This window comes from Hevea brasiliensis, chromosome 18, assembly GCF_030052815.1.
Source record: "Hevea brasiliensis isolate MT/VB/25A 57/8 chromosome 18, ASM3005281v1, whole genome shotgun sequence".
Classification (NCBI taxonomy): Eukaryota; Viridiplantae; Streptophyta; class Magnoliopsida; order Malpighiales; family Euphorbiaceae; genus Hevea; species Hevea brasiliensis.
Genome location: NC_079510.1, coordinates 8,400,753 through 8,416,351, shown reverse-complemented (window position 1 = coordinate 8,416,351; position 15,599 = coordinate 8,400,753). Strand labels below are relative to the sequence as shown.

At 29.1% G+C, this 15,599-nt stretch overlaps 1 protein-coding gene across 1 annotated transcript; it reads left to right on the top strand.

The window, feature by feature from the left end:
• Nucleotides 1–411: 411 nt before the first annotated feature.
• LOC131175818 (uncharacterized) lies at nt 412–2,669 on the top strand. The gene is made up of 2 exons (XM_058140489.1): nt 412–2,363; nt 2,465–2,669. The coding sequence occupies exons 1-2, from the start codon at nt 412–414 to the stop codon at nt 2,667–2,669; spliced, it is 2,157 nt and encodes a 718-aa protein (XP_057996472.1).
• Nucleotides 2,670–15,599: the final 12,930 nt, after the last annotated feature.

Here is a 15,599-nt window from a genome sequence, read left to right as displayed (position 1 = left end):
GTTGCTAATTTATTTTTTATTTTTTAATTATTGTTTCCACTTTTGTTTGAATTTCAAAAATTATATATCATGTCTGTAGATCGTAGTTGGATGTATAAGCGATTAGATGTCAATGGCTTCCTTAATCCTTAATTTGAGGTTGGGGTGGAGTATGTTTTAAATTTTGCCTATGTACAAGTAGATCTTGCCTCCAATGACAAGATTCGTTGTCCTTGTTCTAAATGTAAGAACAAGAAATACCTACAAAGAATTGATGTCACCTATCACTTGTATAAATTTGGATTTGTTGGGGCATATACTCAGTGGCATGCGCATGGTGAAGGTTTCACATCTGAATTTAATTCTTTACCAACTTCTAGTACTTCAATTGATGATATGACTCAACCAACTGATACAAATAATTATAGAAGTATGGTTATGGAAGCAATGAATTTTGATGAGGATATGGCTGGAGTGAGAAATTGTTTCATGGGCCTTGAACAAGAGGAACCAAATCCAAATGCTTCAAGTTTCTATGGCTTGTTACATGATGCTGATGCTCCCTTATGGGAAGGTTGTAATAATTATACACACTTATCAGCTGTATCTCAACTATTAAATTGCATATCAAATTTCCACATTAGTCATAATTGTTTTGACAATTTATTATCAATAATAAAGAGCATGCTACCACAAGGTAATCTCTTGCCAAGCAACTTCTACAACACGAAAAAGATGATGTCAACTCTAGGGCTTGGTTATCAAAAAATCGATGTCTGTGTCAAAAATTGCATGCTATATTACAAAGAAAACAGTGATGGAACATCATGTAAAACTTACGGTCACCCTCAGTATAAGCCAAGGAAATCAAGTACGGCTCGACAAAAAAATCTACCATTTAAAGTGTTATGTTACTTGCCTTTGATTCCTAGGCTTCAAAGGTTGTTTATGTCATCCAAAACTGTAGCACACATGGTATGGCATGCTTTTAACCAACATACTGATGGGACTATGTCACATCCTGTTGATAGTGAGGCATGGAAGCACTTCGATCGCACTTATCCTTTGTTTGCATCTGACCCTAGGAATGTTCGTCTTGGATTATGCACTGATGGATTCAATCCCTTTGGGCAATGTTCTAATCCTTACTCTTGTTGGCCAGTAATAATTGCAGTGTATAACTTACCTCCTTGGATGGCCATGAAAAAACCTTATATGTTCTTGAATATGGTGATTCCGGGTCCTAAAAGCCCTGGCAAGAGTTTGGATGTGTTCTTGAGGCCTTTGATTGATGAGTTGAAAATGTTATGGACTGAAGGAGTTTTGACTCATGATATTCATACTAAGCAGAACTTTCATATGAAAGCAGCACTTTTATGGACAGTAAGCGATTTTCCTGCATATGGTATGTTATCCGGATGGAGCACACATGGAAAATTGGCTTGTCCGTATTGCATGGAAGGTAGTAAAGCTTTTGTTCTTCAACACGGTGGGAAAGCATCATTCTTTGATTGTCATCGCCAATTTCTTCCTCTCAACCATCCATACAGAAGACAAAAAGATAAATTCAAAAAAGGTGTCATAGAAAGGAGTCCACCCCCTCCTCGTTTGTCTGGTGATGTTATACAAAATCGGGTAAATTCACTACCTGATATTGTATTTGGGACAACTAGTGGGAAGCAAACAATACCTGGATTTGGTGTACACCATAATTGGGTCAAGAGGAGTATATTTTGGGAGCTTCCATATTGGAATTCAAATTTAATTCGGCATAATTTAGATGTGATGCATATAGAGAAGAATGTGTTTGACAATGTATTCTACACAGTTATGGATGTGAATGGGAAAACTAAGGACAACTCTAAAGCAAGAGAGGATTTTAAAGTTTATTGCAAGCATCCTGAATTACACTTAGTTCAATATAATGGTAGAGTATGCAAACCTAAAGCCACTTATACTTTGAATAAAGAACAAAAACAAATAATTTGTCAGTGGCTAAAGGATTTGAGATTGCCTGATGGATATGCTTCCAACATCGCACGGGCTGTAAGTGTGGAGGACTGTAAGTTTTTTGGATTGACAAGTCATGACTGCCACATATTGATGCAAAGATTGATCCCAATCGCATTTCGTGACATATTGCCTAAAGCAGTTTGGGATGCATTAACTGAGCTTAATCATTTTTTTAGGGACATTACTGCAACTATACTATTTGTGGACAATATTGAGATATTAGAAAAAAACATTATTGAAACAATTTGCAAGTTAGAAAAGATATTCCCACTGAGTTTCTTTGACTCAATGGAGCATTTGCCTATTCATATTGCTTATGAGGCCAAAGTAGGTGGACCAGTGCAATATCATTGGATGTATCCATTCGAGCGGTAAATATTGCAAAAATGCCTTTTTTATTTATTTCACATATATATTTCTTGATGAAATAACAATCAAATTTGTTAATAATAGGTTCCTTTTTGACTTAAAGAAAAAAAGTCCGAAATAAAGATTCTGTTGAGGGTTCAATTGTCGAGGCATACATTATTGAGGAAATATCAACCTTTTGTTCTCATTACTTTGAGCCACAAATCCCAACAAGATTAAACAAAGTTCCAAGAAATGATGATGGGGGAAACATTGAACCAATGGGGCACATTTCAATTTTCACTCATTCAGGTCGACCTTTTGGTTGAATACCGCATAGAAGGATCATGTCAAATGAGGAGTATTCTGCTGCTCATATTTATGTATTGTTGAATTGTCAAGAGATCGAACCATTTATTGAGTAAGTATTCCTAACTAACATGTGTCCTCTTTTTAATTAATGAAATACAACATATAAGTGATCAAATTATTGTGTAGGATGTTTGATGACCATTTACGAGGTATAATACCAGATATCAATGACCAACAATTGGAACAATTGCGGGAACAAGACTTTGCAAATTGGTTCAAAGAATATGTAGAGAATAATGAAGTTGAAGAGCGCATCTACCAAATAGCTCAGGGCCCTGGACGTACAGTTCAATCATATAAGGGGTACTTTGTGAATGGTTTTAAATTTCATACACATGATTATGGTAGAGATCGAAAAATATTGAATAGTGGTGTTTGGGTGAAAGGAAGTTGTTACAATGAATATGAAAGTGATTATTATGGTTTGTTGAATGAGGTACTACAGTTGGAGTATTTTGGAGTAGGAAACAATATAATTCTTTTCAAATGTGAATGTTTTGACACTAATAAAGGGATAAGAGTCCATCCTCAGCATGGGCTTATAGAAATTCATCCCAAATCAAGGCTTGCCTCTAATGATCCATTTATTTTGGCCCATCAAGCTCAACAAGTGTGTTACACAAATTATCCTGCAATTAATAAAACAAGGGGTGATTGGTGTGCAGTATTCAAAACCAAAGCTAGGAGCACATTTAACATTCATAAGGTGGTTGATATAAGTGATAACGGGTTTATTTCTGATGAGGTCGCTTACCAAGAAGATGATATCTCTCGACCTTTAGAAATCTTACCAACTACTGAACTTGATGATACATGCTTGCTACTTGATTCAAATCATATAGTAGAGTTAGATGAAAGTGAATTGCAACATTTAGTGCAACCAAGTAGAGAGGATGAGGAGGAAGAGGAGGAGGAGGAGGAGGAAGACGAAGAGGAAGATGAAGATGAAGACGAAGACAAAAATGAAAATGATAAAGATGATGATAGTGATGATGATTGATTTTCATTATTGTATAGTACAAAAAGGGTAATTTCATTGTTTCATGCTTAAGTTGTTGTGTAATTTTGTGTTTTATTATTATATGTGATTGTAAAGCTATTATTTTTGCATAGCTTGTAATCCATATGAAATTCTTATATATATATGCATTTATTTGCTCTTTGGTACTTATGGATATTGTGCTTTACAGGATGCCTCGTAGAATATCATCATCTAAAGTTAGAGGACGGGGTCGACAAGACACAATGTCTCAACCCATGCAGTCTTTGAGGGATGAACAAAATGAAGACCAAAGCATAGGATATGAGCCACTACAGTTGCCAGTGGATACTCAAGTTTCACCTACTCCACTACAGTTAGGGGGGCAAGTAGCAGCATCATCATCATTGTAACATCCTCCCGGTAGCAATTCCGCACAGTCTACTATTCCGGTGACCGGTGTCGGTCCGGACAGCTAGAACGTCCGAAAAAATATTTAAACTAAAGTGAGGGACCATAATTAACTCAAATATTAATAAGAAAAATTTAGTAAAAATTGTAGAAATAAAATACAATCAAGTCAAATGAGCCGGTGCCCAAGCGATGGGTAACCAGAGGGAAGTTGCGGTTCTCGCAACTAGGAGCCCTAGACCCGGGGAAAAATTCATAAAATAATTTTTGGGACTCCAGAGAAGGGTCATTGAGGTTCCTATGGCATTAGAATGCCAAGAAAATATTTAGAAAAATTTTTCAATCGGTACAGACAATTTTGACCCGTTAAGCCAAACGGAGGGCATTTTGGTCATTTCGCCTTCAGAGACGATTTTTGACCGACTTGTCCAGTTAAGTAAATAATTATTATGATCTAAAATATGAATAAATATTGCTAAAAATTAAATTAAAAATGAATAGAAAAGAAAGAAAAAGAAAATGACTTAAAGGCTTAATTATGACATCACCATGATGTCATTTAAGTGCCCTCCACTAATCACCATTCAACAACACAATAAAGACTCTTTAAAAAGAGAAAAATGACAAATGAAGAAACAAATTTTCTGGTTCTTCTTCTTCATTTGGACGTGAACCTCTTCTTCCATAGCTAAGTATATTCAAGCTTTTCAAAGCTTGATTCACCCATTTCTACCCAACAAAATCATAACCTAGCTTCACAAAAAATTAACCTAGCAACTTGAGTAACCTCTAGGCAGCCAAAAGAAGAAGAAAGAAGGAGTTTGGGTAGTTTGAAATTCTGCCCTATTCAAGGTTAGTGCCTATTTATACTTAAATCTCTTTTAATCCATGTTAAAGACTTAAAGTGAGTAAGGTTTTGTGAATTAAATGAATGGAAACTCATGTATATGTCCACCATAGAATTCGGCAGCCCTAAGGAAGGAATGATTTTGATTGTTTGATGGACTTAGAGTGGGCTAGAAATGATGTTTAAGGTATATATATGCATGGATAATGAACTAGTGTGCTAACTAAGGTGTATGGGTAAATTGTAATGGAAACTAGGGTTTTGAGAAGTGAAAATTGGACTTGGCATTTGAATTGATTAATGGACATTCTAGTGGTCAATTAGTGACCATTTAAGGCAAGTTAATCATAATTTGAAGTGAGTTAATGCATGGCAAAATTGAAATGGAAGGCTGCCTAAAGACAGCAGCAGGGTGACTGAAATTTCAGTCCACTTAGACAGCCATAACTTTGGCTGTGTAGGTCCAATTGGTGTTTGGCCAATTGGACATGAAACTAGGCTTATAATGGCACATTTTTTCTGAAGAAACCATGCCCAAAAGACCAAAGCAAGAGGACCAAAAGTTGGCCCCAATCCGGATACCCTGCAACAGCACCTGCAGAAATGACCAAATGAACCCATAACTCACTGTAGATATGGTTAATTGACCTGAAATTTTTACAGCAACAAGTTAAGACATAGAAAAACAAATTTCATGAAGAAACCTACCCCAAATTATGACAAGAACCTAACCCAAATGGCAGTGGCATTCACTGTTCATGTTACTGTAGATATGGTAATTTCTGCAGAATGGAAATCCGGCCAGTTGTGGTTTTTGGACCATATCTAGAGCTACAAAACTCCAAATGGAGTGATTCAAAAAAGGAAATTCCACTAGACAAAATAAGGAACAACTTTCATGTTTGCCATTTCTTCAAATTCCCACTGCAACAGTGCCCAATGGAACAGTAAAGTTAGGCTTCAAAAACTGAAAATTCTGCCCTCTTGGTTTTAAGTTTAGAAATGGTATGGGTGCTCAATTCCAACAAGTTTTAAATGCAAAATGTGGTATCTTTGAGAACTTAGGTTCAATAAATTTATTGTGTATGAAAAAGTCAACATTTTGATTGACTAGTAAGGTGAATAGTAAACAAAATGACACATATTACATAAGTAATACAACTTGAAATATAAAATGTAATTAACACAAATGGATTGTTTAGAGTATAAATGAGATAAAGTTATCATTAGGATTTAAGTCTTTGTTTCAAATAGGATTATAATACCTTGTACAAAAATTGGTACATGAGAGGTAATAATGTGAATACTAATTCATATAAATATTGTAACGATTAGATGAATCACATGGATGTGTAAATGGGTTAATTGCTCTCATCATGAGAGAAATGGAAATATTTCGATGTACAAATGGTACATGAAAATCGATTGATGTAAATTGCAATTAACGTGAATGGTATGATGAATGCATAAATTATATAAAAATGAGATTTGAAGATTTATGCTTCTACTATAAATAAAATTAAAATACTATGAACGATAATTGGAACATAAAATGAAATAATAAAACTTATGAACATTTAATGATATTATGTGCCCTTGTATTGCCTAGACATGTGTGTCGGATTGGATAGTTTGGCATGTCAATAGGGTATTGTTTTAGCAGTACTGCGAAAGGCTTTATGCCCGTATTCATGGCTTTTATGCCCGTATTCATGGCTTTTATGCCCGTATGCATGGCTTTTATGCCCGATTATGTGATATCATGGCTTTTTAGCCATACTGACTGCATACATGGTTGACGTTCTGCGTCCCATGGTATGACGGCCCGAGGCACCGCGGTGTCCAGTGCCAACGACCCGTTATCCAGTTTAGTCAGCCTGTCGTAGGTTAATTGGGCAGTGTAATTTATTGAAATAAATTAAGACTATTAGTAATTAAAAATATTAGAAATCAAACAAATGAGTTAATAAGACTTCAAAAGAATTAGTTACAATTATGAAATGATCCAAACCACATAAAAATTGTTAAGTAAAATGATAAAAGAGTTGCAAAAATAGGTATAACTTAACTAAATATTTTAAATGTACCTTCTATTGCCATATAAATATAAACTGAGTATTTTTATTAATTCTGTATGTTGTACATTATCACTGTGAATTTCGGAATTAAACGCTTCCAAAGCGAAACAAATGAGAACAAAAGATAATTAATATTAGACACATTGTATTGAATTAAATTGATTCTTAAATATTCAAATTATGCTTCGTTCTTTCTTTATTTGTATATTTTATTTTCTTGTTCTATTATTGCACCACTAAGCAGCAATGCTTAGCGCGATGGATTTGTTTCCTCGCGCAGGTACTTTGACTAAGATTTTTGGAGTCCAGATCTGCAGAAGTGGCTGGAGTATTCAAGGTTGTCACCTCCTCAGCAATGCATGTAGATAGGGCCCATATAGATCATATTTTGTATTTAGTATAAAATGCTAGATATTGTATTATAATGTAGATTATGAGCAGGTAATTAATAGAAATGTAATGTAATTTAATAAATTAGCTTTTTCATATGTAATTAATTTATATATCATGTAAATTATGAAATTATGTAAATTAAAGAAATTTGAAAATTTTACTTATGTGATTTGAGCATGAATGAGATTGTATGGATTCGAAGACAGATTTGAAATATATAGATAATGCATGGAAATGAATATGAAATTGAGATATATAAACGAGATGGTTATGAAAATATTTGATGAGATTTTATTTGTAAAATATTATTGAAATTTTCAAACAGGTAAATAGTAAAATACGTCAACTGGTAATAAAATAGGGGAAACTCCGCTGGTTTCTCCGTCGAAAAATAATTAATATTAAAATATAATGAGATCAAATTATGAAAGGAATAAAGTAAGATAAGATAGGGTGCTCCGGCACCGAATGTAGCACACTTTGCTCGGCTACACTGTAGTCGGGTGAGGGGTGTTACAATCATCATCAGTTCGAACTAGAGGTCCGAATTTAGGGCAGCCAACACCAGTAAACCCAACAAATCGACAAATGATAAGATTAAGGGGCCTTGTGTAAGTAACAATATTTAAGACGGTTGAGATAAATTAAACAAAACTTCTACCAAAAAAAATTTCTTATTAAGTGAAGTTTTTTTACTTTAAATGTTATTAATGGTGCAGCTTCTTGGATATATCTATCTCTCGCTCAATAACCAATGACATTAAGATGCACTTTACAGCTCCATGGAAAACTTGGGCAGAAATACCCAACAAGATGAAGGATGAGCTATTTGGAAAATTTAAAGTGAGATACAAATTACCTATTTATATTGAAATTAATTCAATTGAATATGTTGAATTTATATGGTGGGAAGATTGTGAATTAATGGATATTGATGATTATTATAGAAGTGGCTTTTCAACAGGTTGTGTCTTTTTGTTGTTAGATGTTTGAAAAAGCAATTTGAAATCTTCTAATTTTAATGGAAAATACTTGGAATTTTAGGGTATTCATTTAGTTTGGCATGACTTATCTTGGGCAGAAATACCCAATAAGATGAAGGATGAGCTATTTGAAAATTTTCAAGTGAGATACAAATTACCTATTTATATTGAAAGTAATTCAATTGAATATGTTGAATTTATATGGTGGGAAGGTTGCGATTAATGGATGTTGATGATTATTATAGAAGTGGCTTTTCAACAGGTTGTGCCTTTTTATTTTTAGAAGTTTGAAAAACAGCTGAAATGTTACCGAATTTTAATGGAAAATACTTATTATTTTAGGGTATTCATTTAGTTTGGCATGACTTATCTTGGGCAGAAATACCCAATAAGATGAAGGATGAGCTAAGTGAGATACAAATTACCTATTTATATTGAAATTAATTCAATTGAATATGTTGAATTTATATGGTGGGAAGGTTGTGAATTAATGGATGTTGATGATTATTATGGAAGTGGCTTTTCAACAGATTGTGTCTTTTTGTTGTTAGATGTTTGAAAAACAGCTGAAATGCTGTCGGATTTTAATGGATAATACTTGGTATTTTAGGGTATTCATCTAGTTTGACATGACTTATGTATTGGATGATTAAAATATAAATTGTCATATTTATTTATAACATCTGACTATGAAATTTTTAGGGTCATTACATGTGGGATGAAACTGAAGAGCAGAATGTGCGTCTTGCTTGGGATAAGCTTGGGAAGGATAGATTTCGTGATATTCTTAACAGAGCTAGGAATGAAATGTTGGTGAAGCACAAGAAAAGTGATATTGCTTATTTGCACAATCTAGGACCAAACTGGATGAAAGCAGAGGTGTGGAATGAGCTTGTTGCTTATTGGAGTTCTCCAGAGTGGCGAAAGAAGTCACAATCTGCTAAGATTAATAGAATGACAGTAAAAGATGGGTCAATTACAAAACATGCTTGTGGTTCAATCAAAATTGAGATTCATGAGGATCGATTGGTATAATTTTTTAATTTAAGTTATTTTTTATTTATTGTTATGCATTTTGTTGGTTGTAAAATTATTTAGTGTGTATTTTGTTGATTACACAATACGATAATTTTTATTTTGTAGAAAAAGAAGTTAGGTAGGCCACCAAATAAGATTGAAGTATTTCGAGCAACTCACACCAAAAAGGGTGCTGATGGTGTATTCATTGATGGCAAATCACAATGGGTCGATGTAAGTTTCTTTGAAAATATTAATTTTACCACAATATTTTTCTAATTTAATTTCATTGTCATTAAGTTGTATTAGATTATAATGTAAGGTTATGTGTGTTGGTTATTCATTTAATAAGATATTACTGTATTTCATTTGTTTAGGAAGATTATGCAAGTGCAATTGTGGAGAAATATGGTTCTAATTCTGAATCCCCACCAATATTTGATATGGATAAGTGGATAGAAGTATCTGGAGGGTTTAATAAAGGAAGGGTGTATGGTATTGGGTCTTCTACAAAATCTCAAACAAGTGGATCATCTACCTCTCAATCATGCACATCTGCTTATCCTGGGTCATCTTCTTAGCCTGCGATGTCACAAAAGGAAATTTAACAACTTATAGATGAAAAAGCATCACGAATGAGGGCAGAGATGATGGCTGAAATACTTGATCAGGTGCGAAAGGAGTTAAAGACCACAGGTGGTACTCAGTTTGCAACATCTTCACATCCAACCACTTCAGACTCTACAAATCCATAGCATAATCTAGATAATTGACTATGCTATTTATGTTTCTGTTTAAAGATATTATTACGTGTGGAATATTAATAGTATTTTTTCTGAATATGATTGTATTTTAACTTGCATTTTATTAATTTAACTACTTTGTATGGATTATTTTACAACTTTATGAATATATGCATTTTAATTATGCTAATTAGGAAAATCATAATTAATATATTGTATTTATTTATGGATTTTTTATTAATTTATTCTATAGGAATAACAAAATAATTAAAAAATAATGAATTTAATAATAAATAATATTTTTTTTGACAGATTTATGACGAATTAGCGACGGAATTTTAAAATTATTTAAAATTTTAAAAATTATTTATGCATTATCGACAGACCATATAACTTTAACGACGGATTTAGTGATAAAATTAGACACAGATTTGTGACGGATTAGCGACGGCATTTTTCTGACGACACTAGTAACTGAAAATCAATTCGGTTTCATTTATATTAGTGACGACATATTTCGTCGCTAATTCCGTCGATAATATTTAGCGACGGATAGAATTTTGGTCGCTAAATTTTCTGACGAGTGTTTTAGCGACGAAAACGTATCTGTCGTAAATCAGTCGTAAAAATTTTTTGCGACGAAAACTAGCCCATCTGCGACGGATTTTTCCGACGCAGATGGTCTATTTTTTTGTGGTGTCTAGATTTTGATTGATCAACTTAAATATACATTTATTTTTAAACAATATATTTACTTTATTATTTTATTAATTTTTAATTTTTCATATCAATTAAATTTTAGCGATTATTATTATTATTATTATTATTATTATTATTATTATTATTATTATTACTTTAATATTATGTTATTATGCCATATAATCTAACTATTTGGAGTTCATACTTATTTTTTTGATGTTTAGATGTAAAGATTTGATATAATACTTTGATATACGGTGATATTTTTTAAATAATATAATTTATATTATGAAATAATATAATAATCAAAAGTCTAATTTTGTAATACTTATTGTATATTTTTATATTCAATATGTTTGTGTGTGTGTGTGCACGCACGTGTGTGGTGGCTAAATTAAATAAGGCTAAGGTCGTGCATGGTGGCTAAATTGGATAATGCTAGGGTTTTGCCCTGGGCCGAATTGTAGCACCCTTAGGGTTTAGTTTGATTTCTTTCCTTAGTTTGTAATTGATTTATTTTCATATTTTAATTTATTTTACTTTAATAATTAAATAGTTAATCTTTATAAAAAAATATGGTAAGTCTAAATTTCTTAAAACGAAGGCAAAGCACACACCAAACAAGTAAGGAAGCCGAAAAAAAAATCATAATTGAATTAACTTACGCATAGACGACCCCAGGACTATTCAACGCTCATCATAGAGTTTCGAGGAATCATGCATAGGGTTTTTGGGCATGAAAGTCTTGCAATAGGATAAAGTTATTTTTATTTTCTTTTCAAGGCCTATATTTAATTATTTTGGGATTTAATTTTTTTTCCTCTTATCACTTTCTTTAATTTTAAGTTTGATAATTTTATTTTATTTTATTTTATTTTATTTCTCATATAAACATAGCAAAGAATGTAAATTGACTTAATAATATGACATATAGGAAAACTTGATAAACATAAAATGTAACATGCATAATAGAAAATGATGGCATGTCTTTAGGACTATGCATCATTATTATTTATGTATAACATGTTTATGTGTTATATGGCTATCATTGCCACATTCCCTTCCAAAATGCAAGAGCTTAAGGAGCTGACCAAGTGACATGGTTAGATATGTGTATGGTTCTTGGCTCCGAACTAAATTGAAGACAGACTTATTTTATTATTTTGGTTTAGTTTTGATTTTTCACTAAGAATTGAACTGAAACTATATTAGATTCATATAAAATTAAAACTAAAATTAAGAACTAATTTTATATATTTTTTTCATATATTATATACTTTCAACATAATTATATATTTATATACAAATAAAAATTATAATATATATATATATATATATATATATATTATAATTATGAACTATAAATTACATAATATTATTTTTCATTTATCTATATTTTCTTAATAATTTTAGTTATAAATACATTAAATCACCCCTTAATTCTTAATTATATATGCACTACTATGTTACATAATAAGTTTAATCCTTAATTATATATGTATCTTAGAATTAAAAATTATATAATTAAAAGATAATTATAAGATTTATTTATGATTATATTCTATAATATATTTAATCCTAAAATATTGATGTACTTATAATAAATATTATAAAATTAAAAAAATTAAAATTATATTATATGATATAATATATATATTTTTTAATACTTGATATAATATATATTAGCAATCGACTTCAAAATTTAAATAACAATTTAAGCATAACTTTTTCATGAAAACAATGAAATAACTTTGTTTAAAGAATCAATATTGAAATATAGAGAATTTAACTAAACCGAAACCAAAATATCAATGAAGCAAACTAAAAGCAAACTACAACTTGAATTCAATTTCAATTTTTAGGTAGACTTCAAATCAAAATCAAAACCATAGGCTCTATGATAATATTACTATATTAGTATTATTGTTGTTATCAGAACCGAACTGGATTGACTAGTCAAATCATTCAAATATTCTAACTAACCGATGAACCGTTCAATCCGATGAGATTTTGCCAATTTGATTAGCTTACTAAAAATTAAATATGAGACTTGGATAGTAGGAGATTTGAACCTTGGACCTTATAAAGGAAAAATAGCTTGTAACAATTTGAGCAGAGCATCAACTTTGGTCATTCTTTTTCATACATAAATATATAAACTTTAACTGGCACGTTCCTCATCATATATAAAACATTTAGGAGAAAAAAAAAATCATATATACAACATATCTATTAAATTATTCTATAGTAAGGGATAAACTTTTGTAGGACAAAAATATCCTTAATTTTTTTATGTTATTTACAAATATATTATCTCTTATTACATAAATTAATTTTAAAGCTTATATAAATTTAATATTCTTAATTTTATTTATATTAAATTTTCATTTATTAATTAAATTTTTTATTGAAATTTAAATAAAATTTTATAAAAAAATTAATTAAAATAATAAATTCATAGTAAAAAAAAACGTATGTTTCATGCATTAAAAAAATATCGACTTTTATAATAAAGTAAGGTAAATTACCTAAAAATTATAATTTATTTGTAATTAAAATTTTAATAATTAAAAAATTATTTATATAATGATCGGGCTCCTACCACTAGAGGAATTGTCCGCCTTGGCCATAAGCCTCACGGTTTTAGACAAATCCCACATCGACAAAATACGAAATTGATATTGGGTTCAAAAAGTAATTATATATAAAATGGGAAAACTAATCACTAGAAGCGCCTTTTGATGGAATGGCCTGGAGAGTTGGAAGAACTCTAGGATTAAGCGTGCTCACTTGAGAGAAATCCTTGGATGGGTGACCTCCTGGGAAGTTCTCCATTCCCATTTTATAGTTTTCCCACCTATAAAATGGGAAAACTAATCACTAGAAATCGTTACAATTTATAAATAATTAAAATATTTATAATGTTTATTTTGATTTGATAAGTAATTCTAAAACAATTAAAATTCTATTTATAAATTTAAATTATTTTATATTTGAATTAGTGTATCTTATTTTATAATTACTTTTTATTTATATTTTTATTTTACTTTTGAATTTTATTTTAAATTATTAATTATAATAAAAAATATAACATGAGACAAAGGTAAAGGCTACTTTTTTAGCTAATTAATTAAAATTATATTTTATTAAGTTAAATAATATTAGTTCTTAAAAATATCCAAATTAAAAAAAATAAAATTTCATTATTTTCCTTATAATTTTAAATTAAAATTAAAAGAATTCAATTTTTATTATTTAAATAGATAAATATTCTATTAAAATGAAAGATGAGTTTATAAACGAATAATTTTTTTAATTTTTAAAATAATTTTTTATTTAAAATAATTGTAATATTAATATTTTATTCTAAATTAATTATATCTAATAAAATTTATAAAATTTTTTCCTTACCTGATTAAAAAATTCGCAAATATAAACTTTTCTAAAATATATAAGTTTTAATTTTTATACTACTTAATAATATAATATCTTATTTATGTATAAAAATATATTTAAAAAATAAATAATCATAATATTTACAAACTACATGTTCTTTTTTTAAAAACAATAAATAAAAGCTACATAATCTTAAATTTATTGAATCGCTACTTTTTAATATAAATTATTTTTTTACTAAAGATTTATATTAAAAAAATTAATTCTCAAAAAAAATTATCTATATCACAAAGTAAATAATAATATTTTTAATTTAAAAATTTCTTATAAATTTCAACTAATAAATATATTCCCGAACATATTTATAAATATTATTATAATTATTATGATCATACAAGTAACTTTTATTTTTTAGATTTTTATAATTCTTAGTAAGTATGATATGTTTTTTTATATATATATATAATGAATTATCAATCATAATACTTATTATTGAATTAAAGGTAATAATAATGATAATTTATCATTATTAATAGACATAAATATTTAAATTAATACTAAAACAATATATAGTGGTCAAAGAAAATAAATCATCATATTTTGAAAAAATTTATTTACAATTTCACTGTAAATATGGAAAATTTTTCTAAATAATGGATATGAAAACATTTCAAATATGTCTATATTATATTGTACTAATTAAATTAATATTAATTATTGTTAAAATTTTAATATTTTAATTAAATAATTAAATTAATATTTTATATATAAATAAAATAATTACATATTATAAATTATTTTAATGCTCATATAACGCATGTACTTTAAATACTAATTAAAATAAATAATTAATATTAACTTATAACAATTAAAAAATTAAGATTTATTTATTTTCTTATATTGTAACATGATACTAATAATTTTTTATTTGTATATTAACTTGATTTATTACACAATTTTTAATAGTTTATCTTCATTAATTTATTAACTTGAAATACTAGATTTTATTGTGAAATATAATCATTTAAATTAAAATTTTAAAATATTACTATATAATTAACTTTATTTTAATAATTATTTGTAAAATATGTTAAATTAATGATTGTAAATTTGTAATAATGCATCGTTATTGTTACCTCTTAATTATATAATATATAATTTATATTTTCATAATATTATATTTATTAAATTTTGATTTGGTTCGATTAAATTGTGAATTCATAATTTTTTTATCTTTATCGATTCAATAATCGGGTGAATTATTATTTTAACAAAAAAAGACAAAAATTAATCGTTTGAAAATGTCCATCTTATCCTTTAAATATTTCCGACCTCTGTTCT